Source organism: Oncorhynchus nerka, linkage group LG4 (assembly GCF_034236695.1).
Source record: "Oncorhynchus nerka isolate Pitt River linkage group LG4, Oner_Uvic_2.0, whole genome shotgun sequence".
Lineage (NCBI taxonomy): Eukaryota > Metazoa > Chordata > Actinopteri > Salmoniformes > Salmonidae > Oncorhynchus > Oncorhynchus nerka.
Genome location: NC_088399.1, coordinates 26,034,065 through 26,053,118, shown reverse-complemented (window position 1 = coordinate 26,053,118; position 19,054 = coordinate 26,034,065). Strand labels below are relative to the sequence as shown.

Below are 19,054 nucleotides of genomic sequence, written 5' to 3'. Positions count from 1 at the left end.
AAGAGAAATAGAGTGATATGATGTTAGTGAGGAAAGAGAGTAATGAGAAGAGAGAGAGTAATATTGGTAATGATTTAACTCATAAGGGGAGGCGGTGTTCTACTAAGTCCCCCCCAGATATCTCTAACTTAAACCAGCGGAATTTTGTGGGGATTTTTGTATTATGTGTGTGTGTTTGTTTGTTTGTGTGTATTAGCCTCACTCGCTTTGATGAGTGCCCTACACCCCAGGTCTTGCACTGTCTCGGTTCTCTATATAAACCAGTGTGTGTATGTCTGTTTGTGTGTGTGTGTATATAGGCCTGAGAGTGTTTGGGTGAGTGTGTGTTGTGTAAAACACGGTTACTCTCATATCGTTCGCGGTGACTTGCACAGCCCCGAGGGCCGAAATGCAACATCAGTTAGAGAGAAAGAGAAAGAGAAGGAGAGAGAGAGAGCGAGAGCGAGAGCGAAAGAAAGAAGTAGTTTTCCCATGATAGAACACGAGCTGCTTTTCTCCCGCTGTAACTGAAAGGCGGGCGGACAGGGTCTAGGCTCTGGGAGTGAATTAGAACTCTCCGCTATATCTATTACCGGGTAACTGTCTCCCCGGGTTGGAGGGTGTACCACCATCACATACACACTCCCGGTCTCGGAAGTTTAATTGATTTAAGGACATCTGTATTAAACAGCCATCAGCTGCCTCCACGAGTCCGGAAGAACCACCTAGTTAGAAATAGCATACTACTTGCTGTCTGACGTCCTCTCTGCCCCGGTTGCTCCATCTCTCTTTTCTTTCTTTTTCTAGCTCACACACGCGCGCGCACCTTCCTCTATCACACACTAACACTGGGAAGTTTGATTGCGTTGGCTCGTGGTCAAGAAGACAGCGTTTTTAACGGATCAGCCAGTCGATGTCAGAGAGACCATCCCTCTCCTGGCCCGGAACAGGGCACCCTCGAACCGTTTAACGGATACCGGGACAGCCAGCGAGCAGGTTATTGGCTCCGCAGCGGGTCCTGTTTCGCATGGACAGCTGTTATTAGCGGAGAACTTTCTTTCCAACTCTTGCTCCTTCCAGAGAGGATGTTAACGTTATCAGTCCATTTCACATGAAAACACCCCGTCAGAGTGTGTGTGTGAGTGCGTATGTGCGTGCCTGTGTAACCTACTATATGTGTGTGTGGTTTCAGATGAAGACCTGAGTTCGTGTGTGTGTTTCTGGGTTCGTGTGGCGCGGCTCTGGTTTTTGGATTATTAACCGGAGAGGAGCAGTGTTGGAGATGTGTCTCTGTTTTACCGATTTACCTATTTATTTAGCCGTTAACGGCTGAACCGGACAGCTCGCATTCGACTCGTGACTTCAGGATTACTGCTCTGGAACCTGCCATGATTCTGCTGAACCTTCTCAGCGTGCTGGTTCTGCTGGGTGAGTACACACACACACACACACACACACACACACACACACACACACACACACACACACACACACACACACACACACACAGGTAAGAGGGCATCCACTCCATGACCACAGATTCAGTTAGGGACATAACTGTAAGCAGTCATGCCTCCACCTGGTGCCTTGCTGCTGCTGGTTAAGGTTTTAAGAACGTATAACCTAATAATTTACAATTATTAGACCTCACGTAGCATCTGAAAGTGATTTAGGGTTTTGCGTAGCACAATAGTTCTTTGGAGTGTGATGACGTACACGCTCTCCCTTCTGGTAGGATCTGACGGTCAAAGGGACAGAGCATGGGGCATGTTCCCTCCACCTCAGCTGCTTGCTCAAGTGTGTGCGTGTGTGGGTGTATGTGTGCTCCTGCATGTATGAATCTGGTTGCCGCTGTGCCTGAGGACTCGGCTCGCGCGGCAGAGCTATCCTTGGTGCTGAAATCTGTTCACGGTAGTGGCGAGAGACTATGGTCTGTCACTTTTCAGCCCTCAGCGTGCTGCCTGTTCGTCTGTCCAGTCGTTGCACCATGTGATCCTATGAATGTTTTATAGATTAATCTGGAACACATTACTAACAAATCCAGAAGTTTATGACGTTTTCCTATATTTACATGATAGGCATTTTCACCAGTTGTTGCCATAGCTTTATGTTTTAGGTGATTTAAAATGGGGTAAGAGAGAAGAGGAGAGAGGGAGAGGAGGAAGAGTGAGAGGAGAAAGAGACTGGAAGAGGTGAAAGAGAGAGAGAGAGTGGGAGAGAGAGAGAGAGAGGGAGAGAGAGATGAGAAGAGGAGGAGAGGATAGTGCTAGGAGAGAGTGAGAGGAGTGGAAAGGAGGGGATGGGGAGGACAGGAGGGGATGGATAGAAGAGGAGAAAGTAGGGTAGAGGAGAGAAGGATGGAGGAGATGAGTATGGACAAGAGGAGATCAAGGGAGAGGAGAGGAGGATGGAGGAGATGAGGGTGGACAAGAGGAGATCAAGGGAGAGGAGAGGAGGATGGAGGAGATGAGGGTGGACAAGAGGAGATAAAGGGAGAGGAGAGGAGGATGGAGGATGGAGGAGATGAGGGTGGACAAGAGGAGATAAAGGATGAGGAGAGGAGGAGGGAGGAGATGAGGGTGGACAAGAGGAGATAAAGGGAGAGGAGAGGAGGATGGAGGATGGAGGAGATGAGGGTGGACAAGAGGAGATAAAGGATGAAGAGAGGAGGAGGGAGGATGGAGGAGATAAGGGTGGACAAGAGGAGATAAAGGGAGAGGAGAGGAGGATGGAGGAGATGAGGGTGGACAAGAGGAGATCAAGGGAGAGGAGAGGAGGATGGAGGAGATGAGGATGGACAAGAGGAGATAAAGGGAGAGGAGAGGAGGATGGAGGAGATGAGGGTGGACAAGAGGAGATAAAGGGAGAGGAGAGGAGGATGGAGGATGGAGGAGATGAGGATGGACAAGAGGAGATAAAGGGAGAGGAGAGGAGGATGGAGGAGATGAGGGTGGACAAGAGGAGATAAAGGGAGAGGAGAGGAGGATGGAGGAGATGAGGGTGGACAAGAGGAGATCAAGGGAGAGGAGAAGAGGAGGATGGAGGATGGAGGAGATGAGGGTGGACAAGAGGAGATCAAGGGAGAGGAGAGGAGGATGGAAGATGGGGGAGATGAGGGTGGAGGATGGAGGAGATAAAGGGAGAGGAGAGGAGGATGGGGGAGATGAGGGTGGACAAGAGGAGATAAAGGGAGAGGAGAGGAGGATGGAGGATGGAAGAGATGAGGATGGACAAGAGGAAATAAAGGGAGAGGAGAGGAGGATGGAGGAGATGAGGATGGACAAGAGGAGATAAAGGGAGAGGAGAAGAGGATGGAGGAGAGGTTACTGTCCCAGACAGTATTTGACACAGTGGTGATTTTAGTGATGATGACATAAACACAGAACTCCCCTGTAAACAGCCTGCAGCCAGCTCTGTACTCAACAAGATATCACTGTGTTTGATGTCCTTGGATAAACGTTTGACTAGTAAACTGACTTAATCTCCCGACATCATGTATTTATGCACAAGGCTGACAGCGTCTTCCGACCTCCTGGGGACCTGCAAAAACGTCAAATTTCTACTTGAATCTGGAATGATCTCTCTGCTATACTGCTACCACACACACACACACACACACACACACACACACACACACACACACACACACACACACACACACACACACACACACACACACACACACACAAACCTTTGGCTGTTCTTTTCTAGCTTTGACCTTGAGGGAAAATGTAATATTTTTTTACTTTTACACCAGCATGAACAAACAGAGTAATTAGAAAAAAACATTGTTCTAATGTAGCTAGAAAATATATTTCAAGTAGATTATATATAATGTAGTATATAGATTATATTTAATAATCTCCCAGATGGAGTGTGTGCTGTGTGGGAGTTTAACGTATATCAATATTACCTTATTTCCCCCAGATGGTGTGTACTGTGTCTCTGTGTGTGTGTGGGTGTAGGATGTGGTGGTTAAAGTTAATCGTTAAAATGAATATAATGATGACATTTCGCCGCCAGACGCTGTGTGTGTGGGTTGTTAGGGTCAGGGTTAACTATTGTTAACATTATGACTAATCATTATTCCTCTTCTCTCTCCGCTGCAGGGTGTGTGTGTGTGGTGTGTGTGTGGGGGCATGGATGGAGGGAGCCGCTGGACTGCGTGCGGGCGTTAGAGCTGTGTAACGGGGACAGCCAGTGCAGCTCCAGCTACAGGATCATGCGCCAGTGCCTGTCAGGCGGGGCGCGGGATCGCCAGACCATGCTGGCTGGCAGAGAGTGCCAGGGGGCCATAGAGGTCCTACAGGACTCGTCGCTCTACGATTGTCGCTGTAAGAGAGCCATGAAGAAGGAATTACAGTGTCTGCAGAACTACTGGAGTATACACCAGGGCCTGACAGAGAGCGGTGAGTTACGTGGGCTACATGGCACAGTAGCACACACTAGGGCATACCTACAAAGGCAGTTTCATGTGTGTACTTTACTTTACTGACTTTATTGTCCCCATGAGGACATTTTGTTACTGTGTCAAGTACACGTTTTAAAGTGGCATTTTAAATACAAAACAAATTGACAAAAGAACCTTCATAACAGTTTCATACCAGTACCTGCATGTCAGTGGAATGGAACATTGTTCAATGATCTTACTGTTGAGGATAAACCAAAACATATTGGTTGGTTTTCATTCTTCACATTCCTCATGAATTATAATATAGTATTACTGATACATCCTGTTAGTTGGGTTGATGTGATTGGATATGACCTCCAGTGCCTCTGCTGGCTCAGAATTCAATGCTCCTTTTCTGTTTGTGTGTGTGTGTCCTCACTGCAGCTCTGTGGCACTTTGGGTCACACACACACACACACACACACACACACACACACACACACACACACACACACACACGCACACGCACACACACACACACACTCTCCTCGCTGGGCTGGGAAAGCTGGCCTAGTTTAGTTTTTGCGGCAGTAGGCCTCATTAAGGAGCTTCTCTCTTTGTTCTCCCTTCCTCTCTGGATGTCTGCTGCCAACAATGCCTGCAACACTTACACAAACACGCATACACACATGCAAGGGAATACACACACACGCTCATCCTCAGCGTGAGTGGGGACACACAGAGCTCAAGGGCACAGAGAGAGAGAGAGAGAGAGAGAGAGAGAGATATTCTAGTTGTGGGTGTGACTGTTATCAGGTATAATACAGTCATCAATGTGGCTCCCTGTTTGGCCCATGAATAAATCTTTGAAAACTAAAATGCTCTGTTTATATAAGCATCCTGTGTGTGTGTGTGCAGAAATAAAGCTGAAAGGACAGCAGCGCAGTACTGGGTGTGTATGATACTCTGTAGTCTAGTCAGAAATAGACTGGCTCACTAAACAACACTTACTATGGGGAACAGGGTCTTAAAGTGAGGAGAGGAGAAGAGAAGAGAGGGGAGGAGAGGAGAGTTAATGAGAGGGGAGGAGAGGAAAGGAGAGGAATGGAGAGGAGAAGAAGGTAGAGAGGAAAGAGACATTGTAAAATAATAGTGAAGACATCAAAACTATGAAATTACACACATGGAATCATGTAGTAACCAAAAAAGTGTTAAACAAATCAAAATATAATTTATATTTGAGATTCTTCAAAGTAGCTACCCTTTGCCTTGATGACAGCTTTGCATACGCTTGGCATTCTCTCAACCAGCTTCACCTGGAATGCTTTTCCAACAGTCTTGAAGGAGTTCCCACATATGATGAGACCTTGTTGGCTGTTTGTCCTTCACTCTGCCGTCCAACTCATCCCAAAACATCTAAATTGGATTGAGGTTGGGTGATTGTGGAGGCCAGGTCATCTGATGCAGCACTCCATCACTCTACTTCTTGGTCAAATTGTCCTTACACAGCCTGGAGGTGGGTCATTGTCCTTTTTAAAAACAAATTATAGTCCCACTAAGCACAAACCAGAAGGGATGGGGTATCGCTGCAGAATGCTGTGGTAGCCATGCTGGGTAAGTGTTCCTTGAATTCGAAAGAAATCACAGACAGTATCACCAGCAAAGCAGCCCCTACTCCTCCGTTCTTCACGGTGGAAACCACACAAGCAGAGATAATCCGTTCACCTACTCCGAATCACAAAGACACGGTGGTTGGAACCAAACATCTCAAATTTGGACTCATCAGACCAAAGGACATATTTTCACCAGTCTAATCTCCAAGCAAGTCTCTTCTTATTATTGATGTTCTTTAGTAGTGGTTTCTTTGCAGCAATTCGACAATGAAGGCCTGATTAATGCAGTCTCCTTTTTGATGTTATTGTGATGTGTCTGTTTTTTTCCACCTTTATTTAACCAGGTGGCCAGTTAAGAACAAGTTCTCATTTACAACTGCAACCTGTCCAAGATAAAGCAAAGCAGTGCGACAAAATCAACAACACAGATTTACGCATAAACAAATGTACAGTCAATAACACAAAAGAAAATAAAAATAGAAAAATCTATGTACAGTGTGTGCAAATGTAGAGGAGTAGGGAGGTAGGCAATAAATAGGCCATAGGGGTGAAAATAATTTCAATTTAGCATTTATACTGGAGTGATAGATGTGCAGATGATGATATGCATGTAGAGATACTGGGTTGCAAAAGAGCAAGAGGGTAAGTAATAATATAGGGATGAGGTAGTCGGGTGTGCTATTTACAGATTGGCTGTGTACAGGTACAGTGATCGGTAAGCTGCTCTGACAGCTGATGCTTAAAGTTAGAGAGGGAGATATAAGACTCCATCTTCAGAGATTTTTGCAATTCGTTCCAGTCATTGGCAGCAGAGAACTGGAAGGAAAGGCGGCCAAAGTAAGTGTTGGCTTTGGGGATGACCAGTGCAATATACCTGCTGGAGCGCGTGCTATGGGTGGGTGCTGCTATGGTGACCAGTAAGCTGAGATAAGGTGGGGCATTACCTAGCAAAGACTTGTTAATGACCTGGAGCCAGTGGGTTTGGCAACGGACATGTAGTGAGGGCCAGCCAACGAGAGCATACAGGTTGCAGTCGTGGGTAGTATATGGGGCTTTGGTGATAAAACGGATGGCACTGTGATAGACTGCACCCAATTGGCTTAGTAGAGTGTTGGGGGCAATTTTGTAAATTTCATCGCCGAAATCAAGGATTGGTAGGATAGTCAGTTTTCCGAGGGTATGTTTGGTGGCATGAGTGAAGGAGGCTTTGTTGCGAAATAGGCAGCAGATTCTAGATTTAATTTTGGATTGGAGAAGCTTAACGTGAGTCTGGAAGGTGTTTACAGTCTAACCAGACACCTAGATATTTGTAGTTGTCCACATGTTCTAGATCAGAAACGTCCAGAGTAGTGATGCTAGTCGGGCGGGAGGGTGCGGCAGCAATCGGTTGAAGAGCATGCACTTAGTTTTACTAGAATTTAAAAGCAGTTGGAGTAATTCGACCATGAAGGCCTGATTCATGCAGTCTCCTTTTTGATGTTGATGTTGTGATGTGTCTGTTACTTGAACTCTGTGAAGCATTTAGTTGTGCTGCAATTTTTGAGGCTGGTAACTCTAATGAACTTGTCCTCTGCAGCAGAGGTCACTGGGTCTTTCTTTCCTGTGGTGGTCCTGATGAGAGCCAGTTCATAGCGCTTGATGGTTTTAGCACCTGCACTTGATGAAACTTTCAAAGTTCTTGAATATTTCCATATTGACTGACCTTCATGTCTTAAAGGAATGATGGACTGTCATTTCTCTTTGCTTATTTGAGCTGTTCTTGCCATAATATGGACTATTTTACAAAATAGGGCTATCTTCTGTATACCACCCCTACCTTGTCACAACACAACTGATTGACTCAAACGCATTATGAAGGAAAGAAATTCCACAAATTAACTTTTAACAAGCAACACCTGTTAATTGACATGCATTCCAGGTGACTACCTCATGAAGCTGGTTGAGAGAATGCCACGAGTGTGCAAAGCTGTCATCAAGACAAAGCGTGGCTACTTTGAAGAATCTCAAGTATATAATATAAACACTTCTTTGGTTACTACATGATTCCATGTGTTATTTCAGAGTTTTGATGTCTTCACTATTATTCTACAATGCAAAAAAAATAAGAAAAACCCTTGAATGAGTACGTGTGTGTCACACCCTGACCTTAGAGAGCCGTTTTGTTTCTCTATTTTGGTTAGGTCATGGTGTGATGTGGGGTGGGCATTCTATTTTTTGTTTTCTAGGTTTCTTTATTTCTATGTTTTGGCCGGGTATGGTTCTCAATCAGGGACAGCTGTCTACCGTTGTCTCTGATCGGGAATCATACTTAGGTAGCCCTTTTCCCCTCCTTTCAGTGTGGATAGTTGACTTTGTTTGTGGCACTTAGCCCCGTAAACTTCACGGTTGTTTCTTTCGTTTGTTGTTTTGTTGGCGACATTATAAAATAAAATGTATGCTCACAACGCTGCACTTTGGTCTACTTCCAACGACACCCGTGACAGTGTGTCAAAACGTTTATATATATACAGCACCAGTCAAAGGTTTGGACACACCTACTCATTCCAGGTGTTCTACATTTCAAATAAAAACATAACAGATGTGTTTAAATAGCAGCCATATATTCACAGTGTTACTACTGTTTCTAATGGCCTGAGTAACTGCTCCTAATCAGTGGGCCATCCTGTCTTGTAATGAATAAATTGTTATGATTGTTTAGGACCATCTTGGTTGCAGGTGTGTCACCACACAGATGAGAACTTTTATTTGTTGCATCTAATCTGATCATTTAGTTTGACACATAATGTAAGCACACACAGTTTTTTCAGGAATTAGAAGCAGCCAGTCCCACACATTAGGGTTAGCTCTGATTGGCTGTCGTTCACAGCTCTTGTCCATCATTGGACGGCTCTTTGTGTTAAGTGCTAATTAGACTGACTGGACTGAGCCCGATCTCTCTCTCTCTCTCTCACACACACACACACACACACACACACACACACACACACACACACACACACACACACACACACACACACACACACACACACACACACACACACACACACACACACACACACACACACACACACACACACACACACAGAGAGAGAGAGAGCATGATTCATTAGGTATTATTCTCTGCGACAAATTGGGGAACAAAGAGCAGCTTGGTACTGCCAACACTTAGCATCCAAGCTAATAAATCAGCTTTTCCCCATTCACTCTAATGATTCCTACTCAGGTATATAGCGATCAAGCTAATCTCAGGTTTCTAGTATTGACTCAGGTACTTAGCGTGCAGGCAAACACATCAACAAGGATAATTCAGGCTTTTAGCATCCTGGGCAGGCTAATCGATTACTCATTTAGTATTGACTCAGGTATTTAGCCTACAAGCTAATCACTGGGGTATGTAGCATTTGGGCAAATAAATAACTCATTTGCCATTCAAACTAATCAGGGAAGTATTTAGCATGCAGCCGCTAATGAGTCATTCTGAGGCAGATTAGTGCTGTGCCACTGAGGAATGGCACTGTTGTTCTCTGTATACTCACTTTTTGTTCTGTCAGAAAATACACACACACAATAGAGCAAAAAGGAACAGCGATTCATCAGAGAAATTATTAAAACAATCCAAAGACAGAATAATCAGAAAAAGACGGTGAGAACGTGTGTGTGTGTGTGTGTGTGTGTGTGTGTGTGTGTGTGTGTGTGTGTGTGTGTGTGTGTGTGTGTGTGTGTGTGTGTGTATTGGACTAGAACAAAACTGTGCACTGTGTGGCGGTCCCTCAGGAGAGAGTTGAGAAACTACTCAGTATGCAGCTGAGCTAGAGGAGAAAGACCCACTAAGAACTCACACACACACACACACACACACACACACACACACACACACACAGCTCGCTCATTACACACACATACACGCACAGCTCGCTCATTACACACACATACACACACAGCTCGCTCATTACACACACAGGCACACAAAGTAGGTAATTAAAAGTAACCATTCTCTTATTCTGCTAGCTTCACTCATTACCCTTCACTCATTACCCTACTGTACTCTGTACTCTCTCTCTTCTTTCTCTCTCTCTCTCTCTCTCTTATTCACTTCCTCCATCCTTCACACTCTCACTTACTCTCTCTCTCTCTCTCTTTCTACTCTCTCTTACTCTCTCTCTCTCTCTCTTTCTACTCTCTCTTACTCTTTCTCGTTCTCTCCCTCTCTCTCTCTCTCTCCCTCTCTCTCTTTCTACTCTCTCTCTCTCTCTCTCTCTCTCTCTCTCTCTCTCTCTCTCTGTCTCTCTCTCTCTCTCTTTTCTCTCTCTTTTCTACTCCCTCTCCCCCTCTCTCTCTCTCTCTCTCTCTCTCTCTCTCTCTCTCTTGCTACTCTCTCTCTCTCTCTCTCTCTTTTTCTACTCTCTCTTACTCTCTCTCTTTTCTACTCTCTCTTACTCTCTCTCTCTCTGTCTCTCTCTCTACTCTCTCCCTCTCTCTCTCTCTCTCTCTCTTTTCTACTCACTCTTACTCTCTCTCTCTCTCTTTCTACTCTCTCTTACTCTTTCTCTATCTCTCTCTGTCTCTCTCTCTCTCTTTCTCTCTCTAACTTTTTCTACTCTCTCTCCCTCTCCCTCTCTCTCTCTCTCTCTCTCTCTCTCTCTCTCTCTCTCTCTCTCTCTCCTTGACAGTAATAGCTGTATTAACCACTCTGACCCCTGTTTGTTTAACTACATGCTGCTCTTTATTTCAGCTCACAAAGCAGCAGACTCAGATACACTCAGACTCCCACATCACTACAGAAAGAGGAGAGAGATAAAGGAAAGCAGAGAGGAAGGGAGAGGGGGAGATGGAGACAACATTTGCAGAATGTATTTCATGGCAATAATGCACCTTGAATTGAATTAAGAGAGAGTGAGAAAGAGCTTGACTGATTAGGAGAAGAAGACAGATACAAAAGAAAGAGAGAGGAGAAATGGAGAGAGAGGTATTAGTATTTAGTCAGCCACCAATTGTGCACATTCTCCCACTTAAAAAGATGAGAGACACCTGTAATTTTCATCATAGGTACACTTCAACTATGACAGACAAAATGAGAAAAGAAATCCAGAAAATCACATTGTAGGATTTTTTATGAATTTATTTGGTGGAATTATGGTGAAAAATAAGTCGTTGGTCACCTACAAACAAGCAAGACTTCTTCTTTAAGAGGCTCCTCTGTCCTCCACTCGTTACCTGTATTAATGGCACCTGTTTGAACTTGTTATCAGTATAAAAGACACCTGTCCACAACCTCAAACAGTCACACTCCAAACTCCACTATGGCCAAGACCAAAGAGCTGTCAAAGGACACCAGAAACAAAATTGTAGACCTGCACCAGGCTGGGAAGACTGAATATGCAATAGGTAAGCAGCTTGGTTTGAAGAAATCAACTGTGGGAGCAATTATTAGGAAATGGAAGACATACAAGACCACTGATAATCTCCCTCGGTCTGGGGCTCCACGCAAGATCTCACACAGTGGGGTCAAAATGATCACAAGAACGGTGCGCAAAAATCCCAAAACCACATGGGGGGACCTAGTGAATGACCTGCAGAGAGCTGGGACCAAAGTAACAAAGCCTACCATCAGTAACACACTATGCCGCCAGGGACTCAAATCCTGCAGTGCCAGACGTGTCCTCCAGCTTAAGCAAGTACATGTCCAGGCCCGTCTGAAGTTTGCTAGAGAGCATTTGGATGATCCAGAAGAAGATTGGGAGAATGTCATATGGTCAGATGAAACCAAAATATGACTTTTTTGGTAAAAACTCAACTCGTCGTGTTTGAAGGACGAAGAATGCCGAGTTGCATCCAAAGAACACCATACTTACTGTGAAGCATGGGGGTGGAAACATCATGCTTTGGGGCTGTTTTTCTGCAAAGGGACCAGGACGACTGATCTGTGTAAAGGAAAGAATGAATGGGGCCATGTATGGTGAGATTTTGAGTGAAAACCTCCTTCCATCAGCAAGGGCATTGAAGATGAAACGTGGCTGGGTCTTTCAGCATGACAATGATCCCAAACACACCGCCCGGGTAACGAAGGAGTGGCTTCGTAAGAAGCATTTCAAGGTCCTGGAGTGGCCTAGCCAGTCTCCAGATCTCAACCCCATAGAAAATCTTCGGAGGGAGTTGAAAGTCCGTGTTGCCCAGCAACAGCCCCAGAACATCACTGCTCTAGAGGAGATCTGCATGGAGGAATGGGCCAAAATACCAGCAACAGTGTGTGAAAACCTTGTGAAGACTTACAGAAAACGTTTGACCTCTGTCATTGCCAACAAATGGTATATAACAAAGTATTGAGATAAACTTTTGTTATTGTCCAAATACTTATTTTCCACCATAATTTGCAAATAAATTCATTAAAAATCCTACAATGTGATTTTCATAGTTGAAGTGTACCTATGATGAAAGTTACAGGCCTCTCTCATCTTTTTAAATGGGAGAACTTGCACAATTGGTGGCTGACTAAATACTTTTTTGCCCCACTGTATATTAAGAGTGGGTGAGTATGTGTTCTGTATTGTCAGTAATAATTAAAAAGGGGATGAGAGGGAGTGAAAGATGAGAGGAGGCCTAGAGAGAGGAGTGCAGCTACAGCAGTTCCTCACGCCTCAAATTCAGCTTACTCCACAACACGCATGCAATCACACCTATACACCAGCACTCACACTCTACTCACTCACACTCTACGTACACACACTCTATGCACGCATGCACACACACACACGCACAGACACGCAAACACACGCACACACACACACAAGTATTTTAACCTTGAAGTAACATTGAGCTATTTTGAACTAGAATTGAACTAACACTGAGCTAATATAGGCCAGAACTGAAGTTGAAAGAACATGGAGACATGTAAATGTGTAGACCAGGAATGTAAAGCACAAGAGCACACAAATACCTCCTGTGTTACAACTGTTATGTACATGCTAATATTGTTACCATTAACACCCAAATTAGTGTTGTGAGCTTTGATGTTTACCTTCCCCACCTCCATACATCGTGACTGGAGTTCTGACTGAGCGTTCTGTTACCCAGGCAGGTGGTCAGCTAGTAACAGCAGCTCTCTCCGCGGCACACAGGGAGAGAGAGAGAGAGAGAGAGAGAGATAGAAACACTCACGTAATCTAAGGTGGTGTGTTGGAAGCGAAACAGCGACTTTACATAAATTACCCACCTGTAATCTGAATGCCCCCACAATAAAGACTCGTCAAGTGTGTGTGTGTGTGTTAGTGCAAGTGTTCTGGAATGTAGAGTAGCAATGAGGAGGCCATAGATTGGTGGATAAGCTATATGCTGAGTGATGGGATTGGTGGGCTGAGCTGTACAGGGACTGGCAAGGTGAGGATGGAGGTTTGAAATAATGCTGACCACACATACCTCTCAGGTGGGCAGGGGGGTTGTTATAGGAGGAGGAAACAGGTGAGGGGGATGATAGAGAATACAGGATAGGAGAGGATATGGGTTTGATGCAATAGAAAAGAGAGGAGAGGAGAGGAGAGGAGAGGAGAGGAGAGGAGAGGAGAGGAGAGGAGAGGAGAGGAGAGGAGAGGAGAGGAGAGGAGAGGAGAGGAGAGGAGAGGAGAGGAGAGGAGAGGTTAAGTCAGTAACAGTATGTATGGCTGCAGGTGAAATCAGTCTTACAGACAGAAACCTTGTTTCAGAGCCTCATACATAAACATGGAGCCTTGTCACCCGCTTTATTAAACCCCTAAGGTACCATACCCCTTTACACACACACACACACACACACACACACACACACACACACACACACACACACACACACACACACACACACACACACACACACACACACGATCGGCGAGTCACCAGCAGAATAGAATGTGTCTTGTCAGGTCTACTGTAAATGCTTGATAATGTGTAGTCAACTGTTAAAAGTTAGGCTACATTGTTCCTGGAATTGAAAAAGAAATGGTTTATGTCTTAGCTTTTTTTAAAGTTATATTCTAACTGTTTGATGGCTGCTATCTTGGGTTCAATCTCAATGCTAAACAGGCCTTGATACCTGTTTATATCTCTTTCTTTCTCTCTGTCGCTCTCTTTTTCACTTTCTCTAACACACACACACACTTTACACACACTCACTCTCTCTATGTTTTTTTGTATTCCAGGAGAGGACTTCTATGAGATGTCACCCTATGAGCTCCACGAATTCTCAGAAGAGTTTAGACACGCCTCCATCATCTCAGGTAGCCTACCACTGGATATGTATGTGTAGTCCATGTCTAATAAGGTAACAGGGTTGGTGTGCAGACCTGGGTTCAAATCAAGATTATTATAGTAAATGAAAACTGAAAATAAAATAATAACTCAAATTGGACAGATCATTTAGTAAACTGAAACATTAGAAAAACTAAAACTATCCTGGAACTATTATCTTTGACTGCAAAACGAACTAAAATAAAAAAGAAGTTTTCATTTTTTTCTTCTAAACTTTGAGCAAAAATCAAATGGGGTTTTCAAGCAGTTTTTTTCTAATGGGGTTTTCAAGCATCTGAATCTTGTGGGTAAATGCTGCCAGTAGATGCCGGTGTTTCAAATAGGCCCAACTTGTGCATCACTATCACTAGCTATCACTAGCTAACAGGGAAGAAATATGAGGGTGAGCAGAGAGCGTGGCTGGGCCAATCTAGCGCAGCTTGTGAAGTTTCTGGAGCCTTTAGAAAATCCACGACGACCAACATACTGACCAGTGACTGGGCCAATCTAGAGCAGCTTGTGAAGTTTCTGGAGCCTTTAGAAAATCCACGACGACCAACATACTGACCAGTGACTGGGCCAATCTAGAGCAGCTTGTGAAGTTTCTGGAGCCTTTAGAAAATCCACGACGACCAACATACTGACCAGTGACTGGGCCAATCTAGAGCAGCTTGTGAAGTTTCTGGAGCCTTTAGAAAATCCACGACGACCAACATACTGACCAGTGACTGGGCCAATCTAGAACAGCTTGTGAAGTTTCTGGAGCCTTTAGAAAATCCACGACGACCAACATACTGACCAGTGACTGGGCCAATCTAGAGCAGCTTGTGAAGTTTCTGGAGCCGTTAGAAAATCCACGACGACCAACATACTGACCAGTGACTGGGCCAATCTAGAGCAGCTTGTGTAGTTTCTGGAGCCTTTAAATCCCGAAAATCCACCAGTGACTGGGCCAATCTAGAGCAGCTTGTGTACATACTGACCAGTGACTGGGCCAATCTAGAGCAGCTTGTGAAGTTTCTGGAGCCTTTAGAAAATCCACGACGAACAACATACTGACCAGTGACTGGGCCAATCTAGAGCAGCTTGTGAAGTTTCTGGAGCCTTTAGAAAATCCACGACGACCAACATACTGACCAGTGACTGGGCCAATCTAGAACAGCTTGTGAAGTTTCTGGAGCCTTTAGAAAATCCACGACGACCAACATACTGACCAGTGACTGGGTCAATCTAGAGCAGCTTGTGAAGTTTCTGAAGCCATTGGCAAAATTCACACAGACTAACTTCAAACTGACAGCCAGTCACTCTCTGATGTGGTGCCGTGCCTTCTCAACCTTGAGGCAGACTTGCAGTCAACTACTGTTGCAAAACAGTTGGTGCAGGTCCTGCGACAGCACTTCGCATACATACTGAATCCTCTGGCAGCCAACTTCGATCCAACCCCTGCAGCAGCTTGCCTGATGGACTCAGTTGTGTCTCTGGCACTTCGCTCAACAGAGATGGAGCCACTGAAGAGGGAAGCAGAGTCTTTTGTACTTCAGCAAATCAGAGAGTACAGCCATGGAGTAGCAGGACCCCAGGAAGATGCCAGCACAATGAATTCGGCAAGCATCTCGACCACAGTGCTTCAGAAATATTGCTTCCTCACATCGAAGATTGTGTCTGAGATCACTGTCCAGCTGGAGAGTTAACCTGGCCGGGCATTAAGTGCACCTTGTGAGCTATGGAAATACCTCAAAGAGGTAAAAGGGGGTCATGTTTACAGAGTCACGGTCTCCAGTTCTGGCAGGTAAGAATGGCTTTTTATCTAAAGCTGTGCTATGTGCCATTGGATCTGGTTTCTGCCCCTTGCATCCCAAGCGTTTGTAGAGAGAATATTTTCAGTCTGTGGACAACTGTCATCAGGCTTGAGAAACCGAAACAACCACCTCTCTGGAATACATAGTTTTCTTGAACAGAAACACACACACACACACACACACACACACACACACACACACACACACACACACACACACACACACACACACACACACACACACTGACTTTGAACTGATTGATTTGTGAAGTGTTGTATTGCTTATGTTTTGCTGTTGTTGTAGCTGTTGTTATTAACGCTATTTGACGGGGGTTAGTCAGTGATACATGTTTAATATTACATAAACATAACACATCAAATGTGCCATGACTTCATTTGTTGTTGTTTCCCCTCTCATTCTGTCAGATTAAGGTAAAGGTACTTGATTCTTCTAACATCTAATGCTAAAGTTAAAAAAATAGTTTCCTTCCACCATATTTATTGCACCAGTCTAGGCGCATATCCTTTAAATCCAAGTCACATTAGGATTTATTTAGAATTTTAACCTAACCAAACCTTTGACCTGGCCGTAGAGTTGTATGGAGTCCTCTAGTGGCCAAAAGCCTGTGTTAGCATGGGCAATGCCGTTAAGCACTTTCACCTTTTTGATTTAGTCAACATCCAACTTCATTGGCTGATCCCTCCTGATGACCCAGATGACATGACTTAATGACCCAATTGGAGTCGTGACAGCCGGGTCATCAAGAGGGATCAGCCAATGAATTTTACTTGAGAAGAAAATGGACTATTTCAATATTGAGCTGGCCTCAATGGTGCTGCCAATGGTCTCACAGATTCCATCATGACAGAGATACAGAGATTTTATGTCTATCCATAATTCCAGTTGGTCAGAAGTTTACATACATTAACTTGACTATGCCTTTAAACAGCTCGGAAAATTCCAGAAAGTGATGTCATAGCTTTACAAACTTCTGATAGGCTAATTGACATCATTTGAGTCAATTGGAGGTGTACCTGTGGATGTATTTCAAGGTCCACCTTCAGACACCTTCAGACTCAGTGCCTCTTCGCTTGACATCATGGAAAAATCAAAATAAATCAGCCAAGACCTCCGGAAAACAATTGGAGACCTTCACAAGTCTGGTTCATTCTTGGGAGCAATTTACAAACGCCTGAAGGTACCACGTTCATCTGTACAAACAATAGTACGCAAGTATAAACACCATGGGACCACGCAGCCGCCATATCGCTCAGGAAGGAGACGCGTTCTGTCTCCTAGAGATGAACGTACTTTGGTGCGAAAAGTGCAAATCAATCCCAGAACAACAGCATAGGACCTTGTGAAGATGCTGGAGGAAACAGGTACAAAAGTATCTATATCCACAGTAAAACGAGTCCTATATCAGCATAACCTAAAAGGCTGCTCAGCAAGGAAGAAGCCACTGCTCCAGAACCGCCGTAAAAAAGCCAGACTAAGGTTTGCAACTGCGCATGGGGACAAAGATTGTACTTTTTGGAGAAATGTCCTCTGGTCTGATGAAACAAATATAGAGCTGTTTGGCCATAATGACCATCGTTATTTTTGGAGGAAAAAGGGGGAAGCTTGCAAGCCGAAGAACATCATCCCAACCGTGAAGCACGGGGGTGGCAGCATCATGTTGTTGGGGTGCGTTGCTGCAGGAGGGACTGGTGCACTTCACAAAATAGATGGCATCATGAGGGAGGAAAATTATGTGGATATATTGAAGCAACAGCTCAAGACATCAGTCAGGAAGTTAAAGCTTGGTCACCAATGGGTCTTCCAAACGGACAATGACCCCAAGCATACTTCCAAAGTTGTGGCAAAATGGCTTAAGGACAACAAAGTCAAGGTATTGGAGTGGCCATCACAAAGCCCTGACCTCAATCCTATAGAAAATTTGTGGGCAGAACTGAAAAAGCATGTGCGAGCAAGGAGGCCTAAAAACCTGACTCAGTTACACCAGCTCTGTCAGGAGGAATGGGCCAAAATTCACCCAACTTATTGTGGGAAGCTTGTGGAAGACTACCCAAAATGTTTCACCCAAGTTAAAAATTTTAAAGGCAATGCTACCAAATACTAATTGAGTTTATGTAAACTTCTGACCCATTAGGAATGTGATGAAATAAATAAAAGCTGAAATAAATTGTTCTCTCTACTATTATTCTGACATTTCACATTCTTAAAATAAAGTGGTGATCCTAACTGACCTAAGACAGGACATTTTTTATAGGATTAAATGTCAGGAATTGTGAAAAACTGAGTTTAAATGTATTTGGTGTACCCTCCCCGCTAAAACGAATAAAACATTTGTAAATCAAGTCTGAAATCGAACTGAAACTAAACTGAATTTCAAATAAAAATCTAAAAACAAATAGAAATAAAAACACATATTAAATCACAAAACTATAATAACCTTGGTAATAATACATGGGGATTAAAAAAAATATATATTGTTGTGTATTTTAGTATTTTCAAATGATTTCTTCTAAATAGCATACCTTTTATTTTCTCCCAAATACTTACTTCCAAAATGTCTATGTAAGTAATTGAAATACCCTGATGAATATTTGTGCCCAGGTCTATTGGTCTGTGTGAGTGTGATTCTGACACGGAGGGACTGCTCAGAACACAAATATAGAAAGCTCAGCCGCTGCTCCTATGTTGATTGAGATGAACAAACAGAAGCTATCTTCTGAATGTGTGTGTGTGTCTTTCTGTCTGTAACTGAAGCATGTGTGTGTGCGAGTGTGTGTGTGTGTGTATCTGTAACTGAAGCTATCCTCCATCCTGTCACGAAAAGCTATTTTCTTTCCAATTTAAGTGTGCGCCAGTTCACAATTCTCATTATTTAAAGCATTGAGAGGTAATCTGCAGCTTCTCTAGGAGACAGCTTCACTGCAGAATAAATGACATTCACACACACACGAAGACCAAAGACTCCACGATTCCATTTCCACATGTGACACAGAGTGTGT

General features: G+C 44.1%; 1 protein-coding gene across 1 annotated transcript in view; it reads left to right on the top strand.

Annotated features, from left to right (window-relative positions):
• Nucleotides 1-1,367: 1,367 nt before the first annotated feature.
• Nucleotides 1,368-19,054, top strand: part of LOC115117271 (GDNF family receptor alpha-2-like) — a 72,199-nt gene continuing 54,512 nt past the window's right edge. Inside the window, exons 1-3 of the mRNA XM_065018091.1 lie at nucleotides 1,368-1,407; nucleotides 4,089-4,388; nucleotides 14,151-14,228. Coding sequence (XP_064874163.1) covers nucleotides 1,368-1,407; nucleotides 4,089-4,388; nucleotides 14,151-14,228 — 418 coding nt within the window. The remainder of the gene's footprint in view (nucleotides 1,408-4,088; nucleotides 4,389-14,150; nucleotides 14,229-19,054) is intronic.